General features: G+C 29.8%; 1 protein-coding gene across 1 annotated transcript; it reads left to right on the top strand.

Moving 5' to 3' along the window:
• Nucleotides 1–24,287, top strand: LOC111614183 (coiled-coil domain-containing protein 42 homolog). Its single transcript, XM_023355566.1, has 11 exons — nt 1–103; nt 367–418; nt 1,195–1,300; nt 6,430–6,534; nt 11,287–11,372; nt 12,517–12,631; nt 17,101–17,157; nt 17,969–18,043; nt 23,031–23,188; nt 23,258–23,342; nt 23,405–24,287. The coding sequence occupies exons 2-11, from the start codon at nt 372–374 to the stop codon at nt 23,483–23,485; spliced, it is 915 nt and encodes a 304-aa protein (XP_023211334.1). The 5' UTR covers nt 1–103; nt 367–371; the 3' UTR covers nt 23,486–24,287.
• Nucleotides 24,288–25,879: the final 1,592 nt, after the last annotated feature.

Below are 25,879 nucleotides of genomic sequence, written 5' to 3'. Positions count from 1 at the left end.
ATTTTGAATGTTTCATTAAACATTTTAAGTAGAACTGTAGATCAGGGGTGGCCAACCTATGGCACATGTGCCCAAAGTGGCACGTTGAGAGAATCAATTACAGGTAACGTGTCATAAGATTACAGTTTATCGCCCATCTTTTTAAATAATTTTTTCGGTTTATCATGTGATTATCTTTTTTCAATCAGCTTCTTTACATTTATTCCAATTAAAGCACGTTCGTTTTATATTTTTAAAGATAATCATTATGATCACTATATGGCACGTGGACTCAAAACGGTTTGCCATCCCTGATTTAAAACAACTTATTTAATAATGATAAATTAAAAAATACTACTAACGAATTTATTAAATACTTTTATTTAGTTGTCATGGATCAAAGCAGTTCAATAAAAATTAAAGAAATGGGAAGTAATTTGTAAGTAATTCAGTCTAAAATCTTTATTTTAAATTAATTTATATTGTTTTCTGATAAAAATAGGTCTTATGTATTGGCCTTATGTATTTTCAACTGTCTGCTACTGTTAACTATACATCTTTTAAACACTCCTTTTAGGTAATTATCATGACTTTGGTGATATGAGTTTATAGATTTGCTAATAATAAAATTTAATATCCAATTGAAGAATTCAATATTTGTTTTGATTTTTATTATTAATGGTCTGATTATAATAGGATATATGTGTGGTCAAATTGCAGAAATGAATAAGACTGTCAGAAAATCCTTAGAATTTTGTCTCTTGGATAAGTAAAAAAGTCAAAAGAAGCATGGGTATATTTGCTTCTGAATATTCACAATGTCACTTCCAGTTAGATCTGATGCAACCAAAAAGGGATGTTGCTTTCTTTGTGCACATGCTCCCTGAATGTTGAGAACGAAGGAATTTGTGACGAAGAAAATGTATGAAATTGCTATCGGGCCACTGATAGTGCCACTCCAATGTGCAAAATATAAAAACTTATATTATTCCCAAAATGATTCATTCTACAATTTTATTAAATTTATTTATGTTTTATATAATTTTTATAAATATTTTATTCAGTTATTATTGATCTTCAATATTTATGTGAATTAAATATATTTTATTATGAAATTACACTGATTTACTATATAACTTTGCATAACTTTTACAAAATATATTATTTTTCTTAAAACTATCTTTCTTATAACTTAATTTAAAATTTAATTTTCAGTGAAATTACTGAACAAAAAGATGATTATATTACAAATACTATTAAGTTACTAAGAAAATGGGCAGAAGTCAATGCAACAGAAGATACTTTAGTCAAAGAAAGAAAGGTAATTTATTACTTCTATTTAAATTAGTATTATTGGGTTGCAGTTTGAAAATTGCATTCCCACTGTTGTTCATTTATCTGTTTCTCCTTTGTTAATCTCAAGAACGGAATTAGATCAATAAAAATTGAAACCAAATATAGAAAGCTTGGAGGCTGGAACCTCAATTAACTATACACAAACTTCTGATCTGTACTGGAAGTCACATGATTTCAATTCAAAATTTTCTTGAAAACAGAGTTAGATGACCAGCATGACTCAATTGTTACAGGAGAAGTATGATGTACAGGGGTACAGCACCACTAAAATCCAGATCAGACATGGAAAGCTTAGGGGTTGGAGATCTTGTTTAACTATGTACAAACTTCTGGTCTGGATGGAAGTTGTGATGGTTTTTTAAATTAAAAAATGATTAAAAATAGCAGCCCATCATAGTGATGATGATACAATAATTTTGAATTATTTTCCTTTGGTTTGTATACTTACAGTATATCTTTACTTCCGACTCTTAATAAAAATTAACAGAAAAAAAATTTAAATAATTTATTTAGTATTCAGTTTCAGAAGTTTATTTTATTTCCAGTTACTAGTTGTTTATAACATTATGATCCCATTGCTTTCTGTCTGATAATTTTACAAATTATTATTGAAATATATAATAATTTTTTAAATTTACCAATATTGATTTATCAGTATTTAAATTTATCAGTACAGTGGAACCTCGCTTAATGAGCATAATTCATTCCAGAATGTTACTCATAAAGTGAAACACTCATTAAGCAAAACAATTTTCCCATATAAATTGATGTAAAATAAATAATGCATTCCATGCCAAAAAAAGTACTCAAATATTTTATGTATAATGTTTATTCAAAGAAAATTATACAATATACATTGCTAAGGAGTGTTAATCATCATCATCTTTTCTTCTAGCATGGAATGAACCAACCTGGAATGCGAATTAGATTTGCAGAAAACAAAAAAAAATTGAAATACAGTGATTTTTAATATTTAATTATAGCCTTTACATAGCCCAAGAATTTTGCATATTGTTTGGTGTGTTTATTATATAACAAACTATGGTTGTTGATGTTTATATGTAATATGTGTGAACACAAGTTTGGAAAATGTGTGCTCACAAGCGACACTAAGATGCTGGTGGAATGAGTGCTAAACACAGACTGATGTAGCAAGTGCAATATCTGGAACTTCCCTTCTTCTTGTCACTCATTATGTGAATCATTTTTTTACAATGTTCTTTGCTTGTTATGCGAATCACTCATTATGAGAAGTGCTCATTAAGCAAGGTTCCACTGTAAATGATAATGAAAATTGATAAGAGTATTGTAACAGAGGAAAATACAAATGATCAAGATGACAAGTGATTCATGTTCTCTCTATTATGACATAAACAGAATTTATAATCTTAAAATTTTTGTCTGTACAAAAAGCTGATGAATAGTACACTTCTGTTATATTTCATTGTATATTTTGCTACTTTTATGTTATGCATATGTTCAGCAGTCACATTGTACACTGTCCTGTTGCTTACAGACAATACAGACTAATAAGATTATGATTTCAAATGAAAAAATTTTAAGTGTGCAATAATTAAAATATAAATAAGAAACATTTGTTTAAAATTATTTTTGAACTTTTTGATTTTTTGTATTTATTAATTAATCTCAGAATTTCCTATTTTTAATAAAAGGTTTATATAAAAAATAATCAATAGTTATCTGTCAGTATGCAAATTAGTCTATCAGTTCACTATTTTAGATTGATGTACTGTTAAGGAGAAGGATGTTTTTGTTCACTTTTCTTAATTTGTTTAAGCATGAATGAGGTGCTTTTTGTATTATGCAGGAGTGTGATATATTACATTCTCAATATTTTTTCAAAATAGGTAATAAAGTGTAGTTATTTTAAATGTGTTAAAAGCCAAGAAGGACAAGTAATGAAGCAATTTGCAGATGTAATTTTTGTAAATATGAACTAATATCTCAATGCATGGATTAAAGTTTATTTTTTGTTGTTTCCTTTAGGTTTGAATTTTGTAGGGTTGAGAAATTTTTATTATTATAGTTTTACCTGCAGTTTTTAAATGTGAATTGTTATTCTAAGCAAAGGAAAATAAGTAGCATTCCTTTAAATTGCATTCAAGTAGTAATAAGTAATGTTTTATTGTCTTTAATGTAACAAAAATATGTAATTGTAATAGTTTAGGTTAATCAGTTTGATTAATTTTGATTAGTGTGCTTCAATGTAACAAAACTAACAAAACAGCATTTAACTGTAATATTTTAGAAAAATTGTTCTTGTTAACTTCAAATAAATTTTGATTTTTGAATTGTTGATTTGTATGCTTTTTCAACTATGATGTGAAAACATCGTATATCACGTTGCAATGTCACACCACTAAGTAACACAATGTAACATGCATATCTACAACATAAAGTATCCACATTTTATTAATTATTATATGCTAATTTTATAACAGTAAGTTTGTTTAGTGTGTTTTAATAATTCAATTTTTTAATGAAATTTGGTTTAATTGATGAATGTACATTAGCTGAATTCTACAGAAAGTCAACCTATAGACAATTTTCTAATAACAAATAGTATCTAGTAAAAATGGGAGAAAGATGATTATATATATAATTTGAACTTCATCATTAAATTCAAGGATTTACTAATCTATATATATAAAAATGAATGTATGTGTGTGTGTCTGTCCTTCATGCATTACCACACCATTTATCCGATTGCAGTGAAACTTTGGGAAGTTGTTTAATATATTCCCACAAAGGTTTCTGGCATAGTACAATTGCCATTAAGCTTTGGGAAGGTTTCTGGCATAGTACATTTATCCCACGATAGATGGCACGCGTTTATACGAGCATTTCATTGTGTGCGCAATCGATTTCAAATTATGAAGACCATTTCCCCCTTCCAAAAAATATCTCCATACATGCATTTGTGAACTGTTATTTACGATATTTGTAATAATTTTTGTTTAATCACTTTATTTCAACTATTTTTTGCTAATTATGTATTTGCTTGAACTTTGTTAAAACCTTAACTGTATCCCAAACAACAACCGAAGTTGTAGGAGGAAATTCGCCTATTTCACCGATCTAGGGAAATAGATCCTTTTCCAAATTTTAATATCAACTCAAAATAATTTAAAAAGACAAATTACAATAAAACAGTTTATTATCCAACTATCAGAAATTTCACAACATGCCAAGGAAGAGAGGAAGGAGCAATTAAATAATTAAAATTGTAAAGGATTAAAAAAAATACATAAAAGTGGGGAATATCGTACTTCTGACAATCGCTGCGAGTGTGTGGGCTAGATTTGGAGAATCCGTGCTTCTCGCATGGACAACTGTATGTGGCCAGCTCACGTGTCGGAAAACCTGATTTATTCATGTAAGCAGCAGACGGAAAAACAAAAAATATAGTGTATCCACAAGCATTCCAATAAATAAATAGAATTGAAACGACACTTTAAAATGTTTTCCCGATGAAAATGAATAATAATAATAATAATAATATTATTATAATAAGTTTTAATAAAAATGATAAAATGTAAATTGAATTTTATCATAACGAGTTTGCTTGAATTTTGTTTCTTCTGAGATCTCAGAAATGTGCGATGGGTAAGCTAGTTGTATATAAATTACACAAGTTTAAGTTCCTTAGTAAAATTTAACATGAAACCATATGCATCTTTATTCAAAAATGTTCTGTAATTATTTTATTATTAATTAATTTAAATATTTTCATTAAAATATATCAAAATATTTCTTAAAATATTGTTTTTATTAAGTATTTTTTATTAAAACTTGAAGATTTATGAATTAATAGTAATTCATACAGTGAGTGAATGATATAAGAAATACCAGTAATTTAAACTATTGTACTGTGAACAAATGATGATTAAAATGATTAAGGTTTAGTATTTAGAGTATTTGTTATGAGTAATAGTGATAATTGATGATAATTGTATATTATCAACATTAGTAGTTTCCAGGCTTAGTGCTAGGCACTGGTACCATGTAGGACATAATCCACCAAAAAATAATTATAATTAATGAATCTGTGTTTTTAATTGTGTTAACATAGCCTTTTTTAACTCTGATGAGTGGGTTTACCAATGGTTTCCTCTCCTCCTTGAATGACCTAGCTTTTAAAAAATATAACATATACAAAAAAATAATAAACAAAATCACATTTTCTTGTTTGATTTGATTGTATTGAATAACTCCAACAATTCAGAAGACAGTGTGAGTATGAATGATTGCTATACACCATGTTTGACTTCATGCTAGAAAATGCTATGCTAAATCTTGCAAAACTTGAAGAGTATATATAGATATATTCTTCAAGTTTTGTAATATATATATATATATATAAATACATGCTTACAATTTAGAGCCCACCATTATATATTTATAATAATTATAGGAGTAGGCACCAAAGAAGATTTAATGTCAGAATCAATAAATAAATTATTTTCTTATCCCATTTAATAATAATAGTCAGTTGTTATATTAGTGTAGATGAGTCCCAAAATGATTATAATAAATAATGTCTATTTTTAACAAAATATTATACATTTATTGTTAAAATGATTAATAGTGAAATATAACCTATAATGATTGTTAAGTTCAGTGTAACATGTGTGAGGTGTGTGGATGTCGGCAGGTGGTGATGGACAGTCCACAGCTTGGTCACATATGTTGGTTGGGTGAGGTGACGGTGTCCCCGGGAGTGTGGGGGAGATTGTCCCACCTAGTTAGGAGTGTGTAGGGTGAGAGAGTGTGTGTACTGACCAGGGAGCTAACACAGTGAGTAGCTGTGTGGCTGGTCCAGTATTGTAACTTTCAAAAAATGGTGGAGTGCCAGAGAGTCACTCGCTGATTTGGAGAAATTAAAGTGTTTTTATTTTTTGTGGTTATTGTTAGAAAGAAGCGTGTACTGTGTTCTTTTTGACCATCTATACGAAAACATTCTACACCACCACCATCATCACAACATTTGTATACAACAATGATAATTATATTTAATAATCATTTAAGCAACTTTTATTTGTATTTTTTAACAAAAGTTATTTTTTATTATAGGAATTCAAAAAAAATATGCTACTCTTAGAAAAACGACATAAAGAATTTATAGAAAAAGAAAAATTATTTGAAGATTCTACCAAAAGATATGAAAAATTCCTTCAAGTAGGTTTTCTTTTGTAACTCCCTTCACTCGAGAATCATTTTTGTGAAAATTATACATATTTATATATATATTTGATAACAATCTGATCCTTCTATAGAAGGGGATGCAATCTCGACAATATCTTATATTTTAAATCACTATATATATATTAAATATGTACACACCTGATAATGTTTCCTTAGTTACCTGATCTCAAGTTCCCATCTCGGGGATGTTCAGTTTATATTCTGATTATACTTCAAGACTTTCATGGATGAGTCTTCATCTAAACACCACTTTCCATCCAAACAGGAGGAAAATTCAAAAATAAAGTCTTCAAGAGATTCTAAATGTTCAGATGTTTTGAAGTATAGTTGACCCCCCTATAATGTGGGTTCCTATAACAGAAATTCTTATAACGTAGCGAAAAAATTGTAGCAATATTCATATAAAGGAACTCCTAAAACGTTGTCGTCGACTCGTATCGCGACAAGATTGATAGAATCTGGACCAATAGTGGATGAGCAGCCGAACTACTTTCCTCCGCCCTGCGCCACGCTATGGATTGTTTAGGCGGCTAAATTGAGTTTGCTATCGTCTGTTTAGTATTATATATAAATTATATATAAATTAGGTACTGTACATATAATTATATATTAATTATATATAAATTAGCTACTGTATATATAATTATATATTAACTTAATTTATTGTAACTTTATTATAATTATATATATGCTTTCTGCCGCCTGGCAACACGCTACGGAGATTTTAGGCTAGTAAGTTGAGTTTATTATCGTCTGTACAGTATGTAAATTAGGTACCGTAAGTCTAATACAGCACTAATTTTATACATTTCTTGTGAAAGAAACATTTCTTATTCAATGGCCATAAAAATTATTTATATTAATGATGTCTCAAAGGTCAAGTTTATTTTTCTGCAAAAAATTCATTATCAGAAATCACGGCCGCTGTTTCGTGCGCTGTTCCACGACGAAAACAAGGTTGAGCAACAGCGTAGTCGAACGGTGCACACTCAGTAAGTAATCCTACAATTTTTTGTTTATAGCATAGTTTATACAGATTATTCCCAAAAAATTATACGTGTTTTGGAAATGTTGAGTGGAATTAGTCTAGAATCGGTTAATGTTATAGAAGAAAACCTTTCAAACAGCCTTAGTCCGTAAACTTCACACCTGTCGGGCTGCGATTGACTCATGTATTTAATGATTCCTACAACGTAAAATTTGATTAGCGTGGAACGTATCTAAGCGTTATAGGGGGGTCTACTGTATAACTTTTTGAAGCACTTGAGAAACTAAAGACCTATATAAACATATTGTGAACAATATGACCAGTTAATCATTGGGAAAGTGCTATCTATATTTGAGCTTATAAAAAGACTTTCCAATGTTTATCTAAACACACTGGATAAATACAGCACTAGTCAAGAAACTATAAAATCACTAGAAGATAAGATTATCAGTCAAAACCAAATAAGATCTTTTGCTAAAAATGAAAAATGAGAAAACAATGTATCCCACATTAAGTCCACCTAAGAAAGTCTACTACACTACTGCTAATATCTATAGATAAAATTATTACAGACAGAACTGCTGTTAAAAATAATCTGGAAAAAGTTTTGAAACCAGCAGAAAATGGAATTTGCATCAAAACTTGTATTATTCTAAATGATGGCAAAGTTGCATATAGTGACTGTGCTGTCAAGGCACTTGACATAATTCAAAAACGTGATAACTCTGATAAGATAAAAACTAAAAGAAAACCTCTAATTTTAGATTCAAAATGTTAATAAGATAGTTCAGATATCTTTGATATATTACTTCTCTCTATAATAAAAGATAGCTGAACATCATAATGTGATTGCAAAATACATATAATGTGATGAACTTAATTTGAGGAAATTATAACAACACATTACCAAATTAATTTAAAATAAAATATGAAAAATTAATAGTTAATTATAGAAACGCTTCAAGAAACCTACCAAAGTTAGCAGAGAAAATTTCAGGACAGTATTTGTGTTTTTGTGATAAAATTTTTCTTCATTCAATGATAAATTTTAAAAGTTTTTGTAGTTTGGTAATATAATGACACTTCATTTAGCTAAAAGTGATATTTTTATGCCGTTTTTTTCATTAAAATTTTATCTGTAATTTATAAGATCATTTTGTGATCTACAGGTAGAGAGCCTTATCATTACTTTTTCAATATAGTGCAATATAGACATTTAGGGAAAACAGTAGAAAAAACATATCAAAGGTTCTGTTACTAACTGTTGCTTCCATATCCAAAGGTGTTTATTATATGTTTTCAACTTCTGGACATTAAATAGGCAGAATCCAACAAAATACATTGCAAAGCATTTACCTGTTAATAACAGATCAGAAATAAAATTTAAATTACAGTACAAATGATTGAAAATCATTGGCAATTTAAATTTCTAAGTTTGTTATCAATGTGTTACGGGTTTGTCATCATTAGATCAATCTCAGAGAAATAAGAGAACTGGTACAGCTTATTTTTAAATTTTGTGATAAAAAAATTTTGTAAATAAATACATACATTATAGTTATTAAAAAGTGAAAATTCCCAATTATGAAAAAGTTCCCATATTAGGCAATTTTAAGTAGTTTTGAAAATGTGTTATACTGAGGGAAGAGAAACACACCATTTCCAATTAAGATATATTTATTGTAACGTAATCTTGTATGCCACTATGATCCAGCAATTTAGTATGTAGTAAAAGTAAAATATCTTTATATATGTTCAGTTAACCTTTTCTTTAACTTTCTTTTTGTTTCTCCAACATATCTATATTTTTGTAAACAACTAACTACATTGGAAGGATTATACTATCAATATATTTGTTTTGTCCAATATACTAGTGAACATTTCCTCTTTATTCTGTCTTAGAACTTTGTTAAGTCTGTTGGTTTGTTCTGGAATTAATCTAATACTTTTACTTTTGACAACTGTTTTTATCGTTTCAAATATTTTTGGAATGTAGGGTAACTTAAAATATTTATTATTATTTCTCTCAATTTCCAATTCATTTATTGTGTTTTCAGTTAATCATCTACTTAATAATACATTACATTTTCAAGAAAATTTTACTGGTAGGATGTTTGATTTATAATTACTAAGGAAATTATATTGACAATTTATGATTAATTAGATTTATTGATATTATAGGAAGAATTTAATAAGTTGAGGTTTAAAAGTCTATTCTGAAAATGTTGAAAGAAATATATGGATATATTAAAATATAAACTTGTAAATATAAAAGTATTTTACTTTTTAAGATTTTTTTTAAAAAATGAATGTATAAATTAATGTGTAATTTTTTAAATTATAATTGGAAAATGGTAACGTCTGCTGAGGAGGAGCATTAGCCTAAAATGCTGGATCATAGTGGCTTACAAGATTACATTACAATAAATATATCTAAATTGAAAATGGTGTTTTTCTCATACTTCAGTATAACAAGTCCTAGTTCACAAGGATATCCAAAGTGGACACAAGCTTATTATAATTAATTGAGGACAAGAAGCACGTATTAACATTATATAGACTCTCACCTACATGTCAAATTTCCAGCAAAACACCCAAATTCAGCATTCGAACATTTTCGACCACTCCTTAATTGGCCTTCATCAGGAAAAGTCAAATGAAAATAACTGTTCTATTTATAGAATGTTTCTGTGTTGCACACGTAATTTTTAAAAATCAGTTTGAATAATGGCTGTGACGTATATTCCTTTAAGAGTCTAAATAATATTTCCATTCATTTAGTACAGGAATGTAATCCATGTTGATGCATGCTCCTCTTATGTCGGCCCTGTAGATTTCTGTGGCCTTGAATGTTCTTATGTGTTGTCTGTCAAATACCCTGTGTAGCAGGGTAGCCTCCTCCCATAAGGGGGAAATTCCCGGCTTGGTGGCATACCACGCCAGGGTTGTATTGATGTTTCCTTTTGCCACATCATACTTGTGATCTCATAACTGGGCTTGTCTCATCTGTATGTGGAACCAATGTATGTTAGTGTCCTGTTGAACTTGTCATCCTGTAGTGGGATGTGGTAAATCCAGATGCTTTTGTGTCCTCGGTTTCATTCTTTGCATTAGACAAAAGGCAGAACACAGTGGGTTTCCTTTTGTATGCTATGCGTATGTTTAATTCCTTGGCCATCCTCCTGTACATGTGATGGAGGGTGTTGTTGTTAATGTTAGTATTGGTGGTGATTGACCTGGCCACATTATAATCAAAGTTCTCCAACTTGAAGATCTGTCTTTATTGATTTTTTATCTATTAAATATTTCTCCACACTATACTCATAAATCTTTGGTTGATTTTATGTTTTGTTCTCTACATCATCAAAAATTTCATAACTACTTATCATTTTAAATATGTAGTATAAAAGCAGATGATGTACCTGATAATTTTAATTTACAAAAATATATTATAAACTTTTTGATATTTGCAGGATGATAATAGATAAGAACAGATTAAACATACCTGTTTTGCAATTAAATAAAGTTTTTGTTTCAATTTCTCTATCATAGTCATTAGGTTTAAATATTTAAGTTAGAGAGAAAATATAACTTAGTTTAAAGTTACATAGTTATTAGAGAAATTTATTTTATATTAAGAACATTTGGCATTAACTATATGCTATATTTTTTTATTGAAATGTAATGTATTCATTTATACAAATTTTCCAGGTATAACTATTTAAATTTTGTTTTAGGAGAATTCTGTAAAATTAGCTCAAGCTGCTAAAAAAAAAGAAGAGGAAGAGAATTGCCAAGCTAGACATACAACCCTAATAAATAGGTATATTTTAAAATTTTTTCATTTCGTAATTATAATATCATAACTTTTAGAAGTGAAAATTACATTCTACCATTGCATTCTAATATGAAATGGTCAGAACTAGCTGATTCAAAAGATAATTTTATTTTAGATATTGGTATTTTGGCTGTATAGAATCCACTGTCAACTGTTAAGAATTATTGATGATAAATGTTTAATACTAATCTTTGTCAATATAATATATAGGGTAGTCTGTTTGGGATGTCATAAAATTAAATATATGTAGAAAAATAAAGTAATGCTACTAGAGGTTTTTAAATGTTATATACATGGGTTGGAAGGATATTAGTTCCTGCTTAAACACTCAGTATGGCTGTCATGGTGGATGGTGCACATTTCATACTGGGCGGATATGTAATCATGCATATGCAAGTGATACGGAAACATTTTCAAGTATCAATGCATAATTCTCTGATGTATGCTGTATGGAATGTTATGTTACTGATAAACAACACGGCAAATTTGTGGACTTTGAATCATGGTCTGTCAAACATTTTCCTCTTTGTCCCTGTCATGAATTCTTCCTCTAGTGTGAGATAAAGTCAAACCCACTTGCAAGAACTTTTGGTACCATTTCACATTGTCTTGATGTGATAGAGCACGATAACACTCATAAATTCACCAGAACTCTTTCTGGACATAAGTCTCTTTCATCTCTCATATCATACTGTACAGTACACTAGGCACTCTATTGTGATGTGACTGCTATTTTGTATTTTCGTGCACATGTGCCATCATATGGCTGAATACCAAAATGAACATGCTTCATTCCAAAACTGACAACCTTCCAACACATTCATTTAATATTTAATGAATTCTAATTAATTTATTTTCTACACATTTTAAATTTTATTACATCCCAAATTGATTATCTGTACATTTTGTTTTATTATGTGATGATGCTAAAATGTATTATATAACTTGGTTGTGTGCAGGAATCTGTCATCATTACAGTCTTTTATATTATTTTGTTGATTTGCTTGTTTTGATTTTGCAGCTCTGTTATCTATTTGCTGATAACTACAATATTTTAGGATATTGTAATTGATTTACTTTCATAAAACTCTAAATTTAGTGTTAATAGAGTTCTTTTATTTTTACACAGTCTTAAAGAAGAAATACAACTTTTGCAACAGAAAGAAAATAAATTAAACCAACAAATTCAAAATTATCAAGTATTTCAAGAATTTGTAAGAAAAGTTGCTGATAGTAGCGGGGAGGTAAATTGAAATTTTCTCTTTAACATAAGTCAATTGAAATTAGTCATTATTAAATTCTACTAAATTTTACTACAAGTAGTTAGTGAATAGAAATCATGTTATTCTGATATGATAAAATAAACTTGGAAAACAAAATCAGAAATTAATGGTCTGTAAAGATGACCTTAGAGAAGCTGGCCAGTCTGAGCTGGGTGGTTCTGTCTCATCTACATTACCGACAGAGTTGGCACTAACTGATTATGGCCTTGCAGAACATATTGACAATATACAGTTCAATGATAATACCAGATGCTCGAGACCTTCTTGAAAGAAAAACCTCAGTCATTCTATGCTCATGGGATTGAAAGTTTGTAGCAAAGGTGGCATCTTGCCACCTTTTCTACAACTGTGTGATTACTGTGACTATGTGATTACTTAAAGACTTAACTGTAATCATTTACTGTGTGATTACTTAATTAAAGATTTAACTACAAGACTGATTACTTAAAGACTTAACTGTAATCATTGTTGAGTTAATTGTCAATGAAGTTTTTTCAAAATGTATAAATTTTATCTTTTACAACCTGATAAATTTAAAGTATATGCAAAGAAGCACATTTAGTGTATATTATGGCAAGCATTACAAATTATAAATGTTGGAGAAAATATTTAAATAATTTCTAAATAATATTTCTCTCAAAGTATGTAATACAGAAAGGATATTGATACAATATAAAAACCCTTGTGAAGATCAATAACATTTACCAATAGAAAGTTTAACACACATTGATAATTGTATTTTAGTGAGCAAACCATTATGAATGAACATCTTGAGTTTGATATTTTATTAAATTAAAAAAAATTTTTATTGTGGTATTTTTAGTTTTATTTTTCCTTCTTTTTTGTTTAGTGCCTATTATTATATCAATTGTTACAAGTGGGCATAATAGAAATTTATACATAACTTCAACTATTTTCATTATTGGGCTGCAATTTGAAAAAAAATTGTAGACCTATAAATTCCCACTGTCTGTTTGTCTTTCCTTAATCTCGAGAACAATGTTAGATAGATGAAAGTCAAGACCAGATATGGAAAACTTAGGGATGGGAGGCCCCAATTAACTATATATGAACTTTCTCTTTAGGCCAGAAGTCATGTTATTTCAATAAAAAAATTTTCTTAACGGAGTTAGATACATGACTGGCATGACTTCATTGTTAATAGGAAAAGTATGTAGTACAGCCTGATCTTCATGCCAAATGTTAAATAGATGGAAGGAAAGGTATGATGTACAGGGGCAAGACACTACTAAACTTAAATGCATTGTGATGAAAAATTGCAGCCAACATTGTGATGATGTCACAATAATTTCTTGTTGTAAATTTATTTTTATAATAATAATAAATTTTTTAAATAAATATGATTTTTGCAATGTTTTTGTATCTGTAAAATTATCTTCATTCAAAATGTAGTAATTTTTATTTGCAAATTGTATTTTGAATTAAATTTCTCATGAAATAGATATCTTTATTCTAATAGTATGATTATGTACAGTACATAATTATGACATCAAAGTTTCTAGTATGTCATTCTAGTATTAAAGTATGACATTCTAGGAATTTTTAAAAATTTTCAAATAACAAATGAGATAGTTCCACTTGTGTGATTTCAAATAGTAAGCTGGGATTCTAAATTACAGATTTTTCACACAAGTTTACTGAATGTAATACCCACCATATAATTTCATACATAAAAGGGTATTAGAATTAACAAAATTTTATTAAATTCTGTATCTGGACTGCTGTATGTTACTATGTATATAATTCGTCTCTGTAATCCAAAAGGTTTTTTGGTAGACGGACTCACAGCAAAACTTTTAGTTAGGAACTCACTTTTATTCTTTAAAAAATGACATATGCATTTCAGGTTGGTATACTCATCCAACCCCTCTTCAGTGCTAATTTTTCAAAAAACAATAAAAAGCTACAATAACCAATATATGACACAAATACATTACAAAATATTACTACTTACTTACTCTTAAAGTAAAAGTTGCATATGGGCTACCATTACATCTAAACACCAGCCATTTGTTTTCCATTTAAAATGCACTTGAAGTGTTTGCATAACATCACTTCTAAAAACCAATACACATTATGACTATACTGTAAACTTAACAAGTGTATACAATAACCAATACGTTACATACCTTTAAAATATAGATAGTATACGAACAATCAAACCAACTAGCAATACATTAGAATACCACTTTTAAATCAATCGCAATAACTTCATTATTTTATTACTATATAGCGCCCTCTATCATTTTGTACCATCTAGAATCTATTTGCATCCCATCAGAAATATTTATTAAATTATTTTGGTTTTTCTTAATTTCTAAGTGTTCTTTAAATTTACGTTTATATATGTCCTTTTCATGGTGTAGAATTTTAATATTATTGCGATTAATTTTACATTTATTGTTTTCCGTGTGTTCGTACCATGGCGAATTTTTATATCTCAATCTGATAGCCGCTTCGTGTTCCTTTATTCTTACATCTAATACCCTTCCAGTTTCACCTATATAACTACATGGGTTCATACAGTTACATTCTATTTTGCATACAATACCAGTCTTTTTTAACGGATCTATATTATTAAGGTTACTTCTATTAATATATTTAGAAACAAAGAAACATCTTTGACCAATAAGATTACAAATAATGTTTCTAAATATATTAATAGAAGTAACCTTAATAATATAGATCCGTTAAAAAAGACTGGTATTGTATGCAAAATAGAATGTAACTGTATGAACCCATGTAGTTATATAGGTGAAACTGGAAGGGTATTAGATGTAAGAATAAAGGAACACGAAGCGGCTATCAGATTGAGATATAAAAATTCGCCATGGTACGAACACACGGAAAACAATAAATGTAAAATTAATCGCAATAATATTAAAATTCTACACCATGAAAAGGACATATATAAACGTAAATTTAAAGAACACTTAGAAATTAAGAAAAACCAAAATAATTTAATAAATATTTCTGATGGGATGCAAATAGATTCAAGATGGTACAAAATGATAGAGGGTGCTATATAGTAGTAAAATAATAAAGTTATTGCGATTAATTTAAAAGTGGTATTCTAATGTATTGCTAGTTAGATTGAGTGTTCGTATGCTATTTATATTTTAAAGGTATGTAATATATTGGTTATTGTATACACTTGTTAAGTTTACAGTAATGTCATTATGTATAATGGTTTTTAGAAGAGATGTTATGCAAGCACTTCAAGTGCATTTTAAATGGAAAACAAATGGTTGGTGTTTAGATGTAGTGGTAGCCCATACACAACTTTTACTTTAAGAGTAAGTAAATAGTGATATTCTGTAATGTATTTATGTCATGTATTTGTTACTGTAACTTTTTATTGTTTTTTGAAAAAGTAGCACTGAAGAGGGGTTAGATGAGTATACTAACCCGAAATGCATATGTCATTTTTTGAAGAATAAAAGTGAGTTCCTGACTAAAAGTTTTGCTGTGAGTCCGTCTACCAAAAAACCTTTTGGATTACAGAGACGAATTATATACATAAAATTTTATTATTAATTTTACACAAAGTTTAAAATAAAATTTTAGTAATAATTTGATAAATGTAGATGTATGTATTTTTACAATTACATATAAGATGAAACTTTTGTCAATATCTTTACAATAATAGTGATCTTTCACAATCTATTAAACTGAACAGTGGCTAAATTGATTAGTACAACAACAATTAATGTGTTAATAATCTGTTTTGGTTTGCTTTTTTAAATATTATATATGTATATGAAAGGCACTCAGAAAGTTCCTGGAAAGTGGTTATTTGTAAACAGAATGCTCTATTTATAATTAATTGATGTGAACATAAACTTGTTTTATCAGGTATAATCTATTACAAAACAATTTTAAGAAAACTGCATGCAGCTTGAAAAGAAAATCAACCTGTAAAAACTCATCAGTGTGTCTTGTTCCATGTACTGGCTCAATGGCGAGATCTACCACAGTAGTAGTGTGCAAATACCGATGAGAGATTTTACCCACATCAGACCTAGCTTCATCAGACTTTTTTCTTATTCCCAAATTTTAAAAAAAGACATTAAAAGCTTTTGCTGACAGTCAATATATCAGGTGAAACATTTTGCAGTACAGTGGCTAGAATCAAAGAGCATTGATTTCTATCAGAGAAGCTTAAAAGGGTAGCAACACCATGTGGAAAAATGTTTTAACTTTATTTTTCAACATTATATTCCATTTAAGTGTTAGATTCAATTTACTGTCATTTTATTTACATTTTCCAGGAACTTTTTGAATGTCTCATACATGATGTTCATTAGAGAGTTAAAATATTCATTACTTAACTGAAACATTAACTATGTATTAGTTTTATGTTTTTAGAGATATTAGTAAATAATTAAAAAAATTCAATTTTATTTTAGTTTAGTACCGTTAATGATGTGGTAAATCGATTTGAAATACTGATGATTGTGTTAAAGGTAAGTTTAATTTTGTTTAAAATAATTTATTTAATTAATTATCTCATTTTCAATTTCTTTTAAAATTGTATTGATTATATTTACTTACGGAAAATTAATATTTTATAAACAGTTCTATTCAATTGTTGATTTGTGTGGTGAATGAAATCATTGTTGTTTGGGAATTTAATAGTTATTTTTTTACACAACTAGAAGTATCATGCTTGGAATATTCATGAAGTATTGATACACTTGGAAGATATAAACTTTTCACATTAACTTCAACCCCACCTACAATAGGCTCCCTTTCTATCTGACCAGTGGGATGGTGGCATTTGAATAGGAAAATTACTTATTTTGTGCTCACTGGTAACTTATGTTTTTGGGATTTTCAAGGGTGCTGAGTTTAAATATTTGCTCCATTTTTTGCAATATTTGATTGGTTGATCAATTATCATTTCATATTTGGCAGAATGGTATATTAGAGATAACAGAAGAAATATATATACAAATATAGCTAAATTTTTGCATTTCTTCTATTAGTGTATGCTTACATGTAAATATACTGTATTTTGAATGATTGTCTTTGTTGTTGTTTATTTATGGACATACAAAAGGACACTGAAACTATAACCATTTATAATCAGATTAATTTTCTATGTTAAAAATTTAAATCTAATTTGAAAATTTTCATCAAGCTAAAATTTATTTGATTGATGGATAATCAAATAAATTAATTTTCATATTTTCAAAATAAATTGATGTATCAATATTTATAACTTATTTATTAAATAAATTTTTAAAATATTTGGAAGTTTTCATTTGCTTACAGGAACTTTCAGAACAAGGAAGACTTTTCAATGAAGAAATTGAGGCAGAAAGATCTCAAATGATGCAATATATAGAAGTATGTTATACATTAAACATAAAATATAAAACTAACATAGTTACAGTTTAAGTGTTTTAAAATTTTATGTGAATAATTTATAAAACAATTTTTCTCTTACACAAATTTTTCAATTTTTAATAAGCATATAACTTTTTGGTTTATGCAAATTTGGCCATAGAATAATTAAGAAAGAGATTAATTATTTTCTATTGACTTTTTGAATCATCATCACGTACCTCAGAAAAACCTTTAACCAATGCAAAATAAAATTTAATACTACAAACGTTTTCAGACCCCTCCTAGGTCCTTCTTCAGGTAAAAAATTGTTTAAAACATTATTAAATATGAAAAAACATTTGTTTGGAATGATTTTTAAATACGGAAAGATTTTTGAATCATATTTTTATTTAAATAATTATGATATTTGTAAAAAAATAAAAGTTAATTTTATGATTGTAATTGATTATGATCTTAAAATCTCCTCATTAATATTTTTAAAAAGAATAATTAATGATAAAAATCTTTCAAATTTTAGATATTTACATTAACATAAAAAATTATACATATACAAATATAGTTTTTATTGAAATTAATACAGTGTGTACCAAAAGTTCCCTTACTGAAGTTTTGAAAATTATTTCCTCGCTTGTTGAAAAAGTGATAAAAGAGAGTATTGCTGATTTAGATTTGTGACAATCTAGAAAGTGCTTTGGACAAATCCATATGGGTGAGATAATTATGTATTATTGACTGGGAAGTGAGAAATATTGCTACGTCAAGTACAATGCTTAATCAAAAATAAAGAATTACACTTTTAGAAAGCTTATTTCAACACAAAATCTTACAATTTGTGATAATTTTGAAGAAAAAATTTTCCAATGATGTACCACTAAGTAAGCCTACTTTGTATGAACTTGTTTGAAGGTTTTGTGAAAGCTGGTTTGGATTTTTGATAATCACATCATTTCTAAGGACTTATGGCCACCTCATCTGCAGACTTAACTTTATATACTCCCATAAAATGAAATCTGACAGAATAGAGTTTACATAAATAATTTCTGTAATTTGGATGACCTGAAACTCAACATTATGGCAAGCATACTGGATATCATGGCAACAATGTTATGATATGTGAGTATGGATATATATATATATGTAGAGTAATCAAAAAGTTTTGTGCCTCACACAGAACATGTGGGCAGAGCAGGTTGAAATTTGGTATATACAGGTACTCCTCACTTTACAACAGAGTTCTGTTCCTACGACTACGTTATTAAGCGAATTGGTCGATAAGCGAGGAGCTTGTGCCAGGAATATAGGATCCTTGTTAGAACACACCAGCTAACCCATGTACTGTGAATTTCTTTTTCACTTCTTCAGTTCTTTCGTATTCTTCCTCTTCTGAATAATTCATTGCTTCTAACTTTATTAAATCTTAATTTGTTAGTTCTCCATTGGCTTAATCCACTAATTCAGTAATGTCTTCCACTTCAACATCTAAATTAAGTGCATTGGCAAGGCCCGCAATTGTTTAAATTACATCAGACTGACTAAAAAAGTGCATAGCAAAGCTATACTATGCTCAGTGAACATGTCACCAATTGCCACTGATCAACACTCAAGCTGAGAAAAGGGATTTTCTGAATTGCAGGTCGAAACTTGATTGGTTGTAAGTGCAAGTGGTCATTAAGCAGATAGGTCGTAAAGTGAGGAGTACCTGTACTTTATTCCTTTTCCACTTAGTTGCCATGCAAAGTTGCACATTTCTTCCATTGGTGGATCACTTGTCAGAATAGAACTTTGTATTTTGTGATGAAAACCACTCCTCCATTTTGGAAATGGCAGCCTCTTCAGAAGGAAAACGGTGTCCACAAAGAGGTTTCTTCATTTCCTGGAAGAGAAAGAAGTCCAATGGTGTAAGATCAAGCAAATACAGCAGATGTGACAAAATTTCATATCCATACTGACAGGTGCATTCGGTGAGTGAATTTGACTGTGGAGGAATATTATCGTACAGTAATCTCAATCCTTTTGTGACATTTCTTCACTTTTTGTTCTTCAGATATAACTTGACCAGGAATGAACTATAATATCTGCTAGTGATAGTCTGTCTCTTCTCCAGTTAGTTGCTTTGGTTAACACCTTGAGAATCTCAGAAAACTGACAGCAATATCTAGGCAGATGATGATTGCATTTTGGCATGGTAGTGATGAGCAAACAGTGCAAGCAGTCATCATCTGTTTTGTTTCTAGATCTTATAAACTTAGCATTCATCCATAGTTACCAATCAATGGTCATTTTGATTAGAGTGACAGCAATCCAAATTGTGCTTCCATGATTTCATCCTTGCTTTCTTTTGGAAAGGGTTCAGCATTCTTGGAACCCACTGTGTAGACACCTTGGACATGTGCAGATCTTTATGCAATATATGGAAAATTGATCCACGAGTAATGCCAAGTTTGTGCACTATATTATTGATGGTGATTTACCAGTCTGGAAGCATCAGCTCCTCCACTTTTGATGCTATTTCATTGTTCTGAACAGATGATTACCATGGGTTATCCTCCAGGTTGACACAGCCCCAGTCACACTGAAATTTATACTTTTGTGACAAAGCCAACTAGCCCCTCAGGTTAGGATTTTTCCTGACATCACCTACTGTATGTATTTAATCAAAACACAGGAAATCGGTTGACATGCCAAGCAGATGCTCTACAGGTAAGCAGATAGAGAAGGGATAAGAGAGAGATGTAACACCTGGAAGAGAATCGCTCAACAATGCATTTAACAATAAAACAAGATCTATTCTAAACATAAACAATCACAATCTAAATTACAAATTGCAAATTCATGGTGGCTATCTACTACTATTTAAGACGACTACTACAATATTAATGTTAATATTGTAGTAGTCAAGAAACTGTTACAGGAATTTTTGTTGTCTGAATACTCATCATCCCACATGTTACAGTTGACCCCCCTATAACACGGTAGATATGTTCCGTTCTTTATGTTTCCGTTCTTTATGTTCCGTTCTTTATGAATCCATTTTGTACGAGTCGTTGCCAATCACAGCCCGGCACGTATGCACTTTACAGACTACAGCTGTTTGAAAGGTTTTCTTCCATAAAATTAATCGATTCCTAGACTAATTCGACTCAACATTTCCAAAATATGTATATTTTTTTGGGAATAATCCGTATAAACTATGCTATAAACAAAAAATTGTAGGATTACTTACCGAGTGTGCACCGTTCGACGTCGCCATTGCTTAAGCTTGTTTTTGTCGCGGAGCAGCGCACCAAACTGCGGCCGCGATTTCTGATAAGTTATTTTTTTGCGAAAACTTCGTTGAACTTTGGAGACATCATTAATATAAATAATTTTTATGGCCGTTGAATAAGAAATGTTTCTTTCACAAGAAATATATAAAATTAGTGCTGTATTAGACTTACGGTACCTAATTTACATACTGTACAGACTATAGTAAACTCAATTTACCCGCCTAAACTCTTCGTAGCGTGGCGCTGGATGGCGGAAAGTAGTTCAGCTGCCCGATGACGTTTACCGAATTATAGGAGTTTTTTTACCATGTTTGTACAGATACTGTCGCAATTTTTTCGCCGTCATATTGGAATCTGAATTATAGGAACCCATGTTATAGGGGGGTCGACTGTACTTGTAAAACTCATAACATAGGCACCTTGATAGAATTCAGTTGTAGTACAAAATACAACTATTGTAGTATAATCTAACTACAATATTAATGGTGAATTTTATCAAGGTAACTATGTCACAAGAGAGTTTTACAATCATCTGGAAGCATCTGCTCCAGATGATTGTGGAATGAACATGTGGGATGATGAATATTCCTGTAACAGTTTCTTGATCTAGATGCAGGCACTACAAACTTCAGACTTTGGCAGGATGATGGTGGGAAGAGGATATTACAATCATGATGAGCAAATGAATTCAGGAGATGGGCGACCTCCTTGACCTTTTCTAAGGTTCCTTCTTCTCCTCAAATTCTATGGCCTTTATAGCAGTATCCAATCCATGACTTTCTTTCCCTACTTCTTTGGATGAGTAACTGTCTCAGGAAGAGGTGCTGTTCAGAAAGTAAGATTCTACCAATGATAATGCTTCCTAACTTCCTCATTGATTCTCCAAATTTTGTACTTTTGTTAAGCATTTTATTTAATTCAATTATTAAATTTTAGAAACAATAACCTAGGATCTCACACTGTCACTTTTTCACAACACCATAAGCTGGACAATCATTGCCATACACTTGCTAAATCTCCTTGTGAATTTGTTTTGGTTTTATTCCTTGCAAATGCAGGAACTATGTTATACAATTGCCATGATGATACTTTTCTGTACAATCTACTCTCTAGTAGCAAACCTGTGAATCACATCACAATATTGAGGCACCCTCAAACCGTGCAAGAATGGGTGAAACAGTAGTACAAGTGTCATACTTCCTTCAAGCATCTATGCATTCCTATGCAAGGCTTGAAACTTTTTGACTGCAGTTTGCACATTGCATATGGTTATCTGCCTCTAGATGGAAGGCAGACACTTCCAGCATCTACTCTAAAATTTCTGAGTATAGCTGATGATTTGTTCATAGGTCATGTTTTAATGTCAGGTCATGTCATAATAAAATTTTAAAGGTTCAGCAAGGAACTTTTGGTATATCCTGTACCAAAAGTACCTTGGCCATATGGCCAAGATGATCAAAGTGTTACCTATCACTCTCATGAACCCAGGATCCAAATAAGCAGACCTAGAGGTTTTTTGTGGACAGTTCATCCTGGAGGTCAGGTCCTGTTTCTCATCACCTCATTTGGGCATGTTTAAACTTATGATGAACAGTTAGATTTTTTTCCTCAACTTGTGGGTACTAAATTTTTTTTTCATTTTTAATAGATGAATGAAAAATTGTTCTTTCTATGAAAATTTTTATTTCTTATTGAAACATGTTTGTGTATTTTATCACCAGGAAAAAAACAACGAAATATTAGAATATAATAATCAAATAGCCGAGTTGCAAAGATGCATGGATCACGCATTGACCGAAGCACTGAAATGCGAATCGAGATGGAACCATTTGAAAAATGCCACGAGTATGAAATGTTTAGAAAGAGGACGAATTAAAATGTAATTTTATTACAAAGTTTTTAAAATATGTTTAAAATGTAACTGAAAATTTGTTTTATATATATTTAGGGCAGTCCATAATTTATTTAATATAATAATCAAACATCAAAAGCTAGATTTTCATACTGAAGACACAATGCAACAACTTGAAAAGGTAAAAAATAAATAAAAATCTGCATTATTAAACTATGTTTAATATTTCTATGTTTTGAATAGATTCAAGAATTTATTGTTGATTGGAAGGAAGTGATGGAAGAAATGAAAAGTACTCATTTGTCTGTGGAAAGTATATCTTAGTTTATAGTAAAGAAAATTAATTAAACTTATTTTTGACTATTTCTTTTGATTATATTTTACTTTTAGAAAACAAATACCATAAGTATTGTAACCATTGTTATTGTAACAAAAGAATCTAAAAATATTATTTATTTTATTTTTATTATCTATTATTTGAATATACAATACTAACTTGAAAAATTTAAATTTTATAATCATTACATGTACTAAACCAAATTATTTTTCCTCTCACACATTTCTGTTTTGCAAGAAATCCTTGATATTCACAGTTTTATATAACCAATGTATGAAAATAGCTAACCACTTCTTTGCAAAAATGCATTTCCATACAATAAAAACCAAAATACAGACTACAGATTCACTGAAATAGTTTTGAATAGGACAAGTTCAGTGTAATTGTTTTTGTTGTGGAACTTTATTGAAACATCACCATGCTTGCTGATTAATTTCCTTTAACTCTTGATGGAATCTTTCCTCAACAATCCATGGGCTGGATTTACAAGCTTGTCATCATAAGGCAATTATATTAGATACTTCTTTAAATAATCTATAATAATTTTTTAATTTAATCAAACCCTACCAATTGCATATATAAAAACATACTGAGAGCATAAACATCCACTAAAATAGTGCATGTTTTATGCATCTTAGGATTTTTTTGCAGCAGCAGTTTCCAATCTGTTGTTGTTACTTGATTAATATGTGAAGCATTGTGTAAAATCAAACAAGTATTATTATTATTTAGTATTCAATTGCTTCTAGTTCTCTCTATTTAGGTCTTTGGAAGTAAGAACATTGTACAGTTGACCCCCCTATAACACTGTTGATAATTCCATTTTATATGAATTCCATGTTGTACGAGTCACTTAAATTTTACAAATATGTGTGCCGGCTGTGAATGGCTCATGTATTTGTAAAACTTAAGTGACTCGTACAACATGGAATTCATATAAAACGGAATTGTCAACTGTCCTGTATGACAGTCAATCTGTCTGATAGGTGTAAAATACTGCACTATACATTTTTAATTTTAATGTTTTTGTGTATTAGTTTTTCTATTTGCCAATTTTTTAGCACATTTTAATTTTCATTTTAGTTCTACCCCTTTGTTTTTAAAAACAATTTGAATACTCCTGCAGCCACTAATGTTATACATATCTGATGAAACTGAAGAGGGGCAATAGCCCAAAATGCATATCCTTTTTATAAAGTGACAGGAACACAGTTGATTGATAAGTTTGTAACAATTATGTGTCTACTTCCATTAATGATCAAAGACAAATATTAATTTTCTAGTTAGTGACAAATGTCAATTGCACTATATTTCTATGAATTTTTTTGGCATGTTTATAATGATGTAAAAAAATAAGTTAGATTCATAAAATATATTGACCTAATGTAGATTTTAATGAACTGTTAGAATATTTTAGTGAATTCAGACATGTACCAAAATATATTTGGTAGTCATAGGTTATAGAATGTATTTTCTAGGAAAATAAAATTGAGTTCTGTGGCATAGGATTTTCTGTTTTGGCTTCACACCAAATAAACAAACAAAATGTGGTGACATGCTTCTGTTGTTGTCTGAAGCAGTTTAAAATATGCAGATTCTGGGGAATACTTGATGTTTTTGTTGGTTATGATGTTGCATTGCATATGTTTAAAATGGCATGTTTGGCCACAAGCTGATCTCTATGACAGATCTCTATTTATCATGCAGTGTAAATTGACAGCAATCAAAAAGTCAATTGATTAGCTTACGACCTGCAACAAGTCTACAGACTTTACTGGTGAACTTTGACCTCGAATATTGGCTCGTAGATGAAATTTCCAACTTCATCATGACACTGGCCTTGCTGAATTGTATATATTTGCAAGAAAATCATGTTTAATGGTCATGCAGTTGTTTGAATGCAATCTTAGACAAAACACACAACTTATGCATAGCTTCACTTATACTCCACTCAATCAATGCACCTGTAATGTTGGATAAAGCTGAAGGAATGCTATTCCACTTTCATGTGTCTGTGAAGAAAATTTACACAAAACTCCTTCAACGTAGCAGAGAGAGAGAGTTCACAATAATATTTCATACCTCTGGGATAATATCGGATGGATACTCCTGTTTTAATTTCTGATATGCGGTGCGAGGTGTGGCTCAAGGTGGAGTAGGTCGGCGATGGGGAAAAATTCAATGTCCGACTCCGTCATTGTTCGTTCGATTGGCGACTCCCCCGATTGAAGGAGGAGGAGGCTTTTTATACGTTTTGCCGTGAGAAAAGTCGTCATGTGACCTATTGTCTTAGCAGGTGTGAGGTTAAAGGTGGTCCTGAGCTGCAATAAATTGTCGAAGTTGGACTTTAATCGTCAACATTAAGACTTGCAGACGACTGC

Source organism: Centruroides sculpturatus, unplaced genomic scaffold, assembly GCF_000671375.1.
Source record: "Centruroides sculpturatus isolate CEXI.00-Female unplaced genomic scaffold, Cexi_2.0 scaffold2128, whole genome shotgun sequence".
In the NCBI taxonomy this organism is placed as follows: Eukaryota; Metazoa; Arthropoda; class Arachnida; order Scorpiones; family Buthidae; genus Centruroides; species Centruroides sculpturatus.
This window is presented reverse-complemented; position numbering and strand designations above follow the sequence as displayed.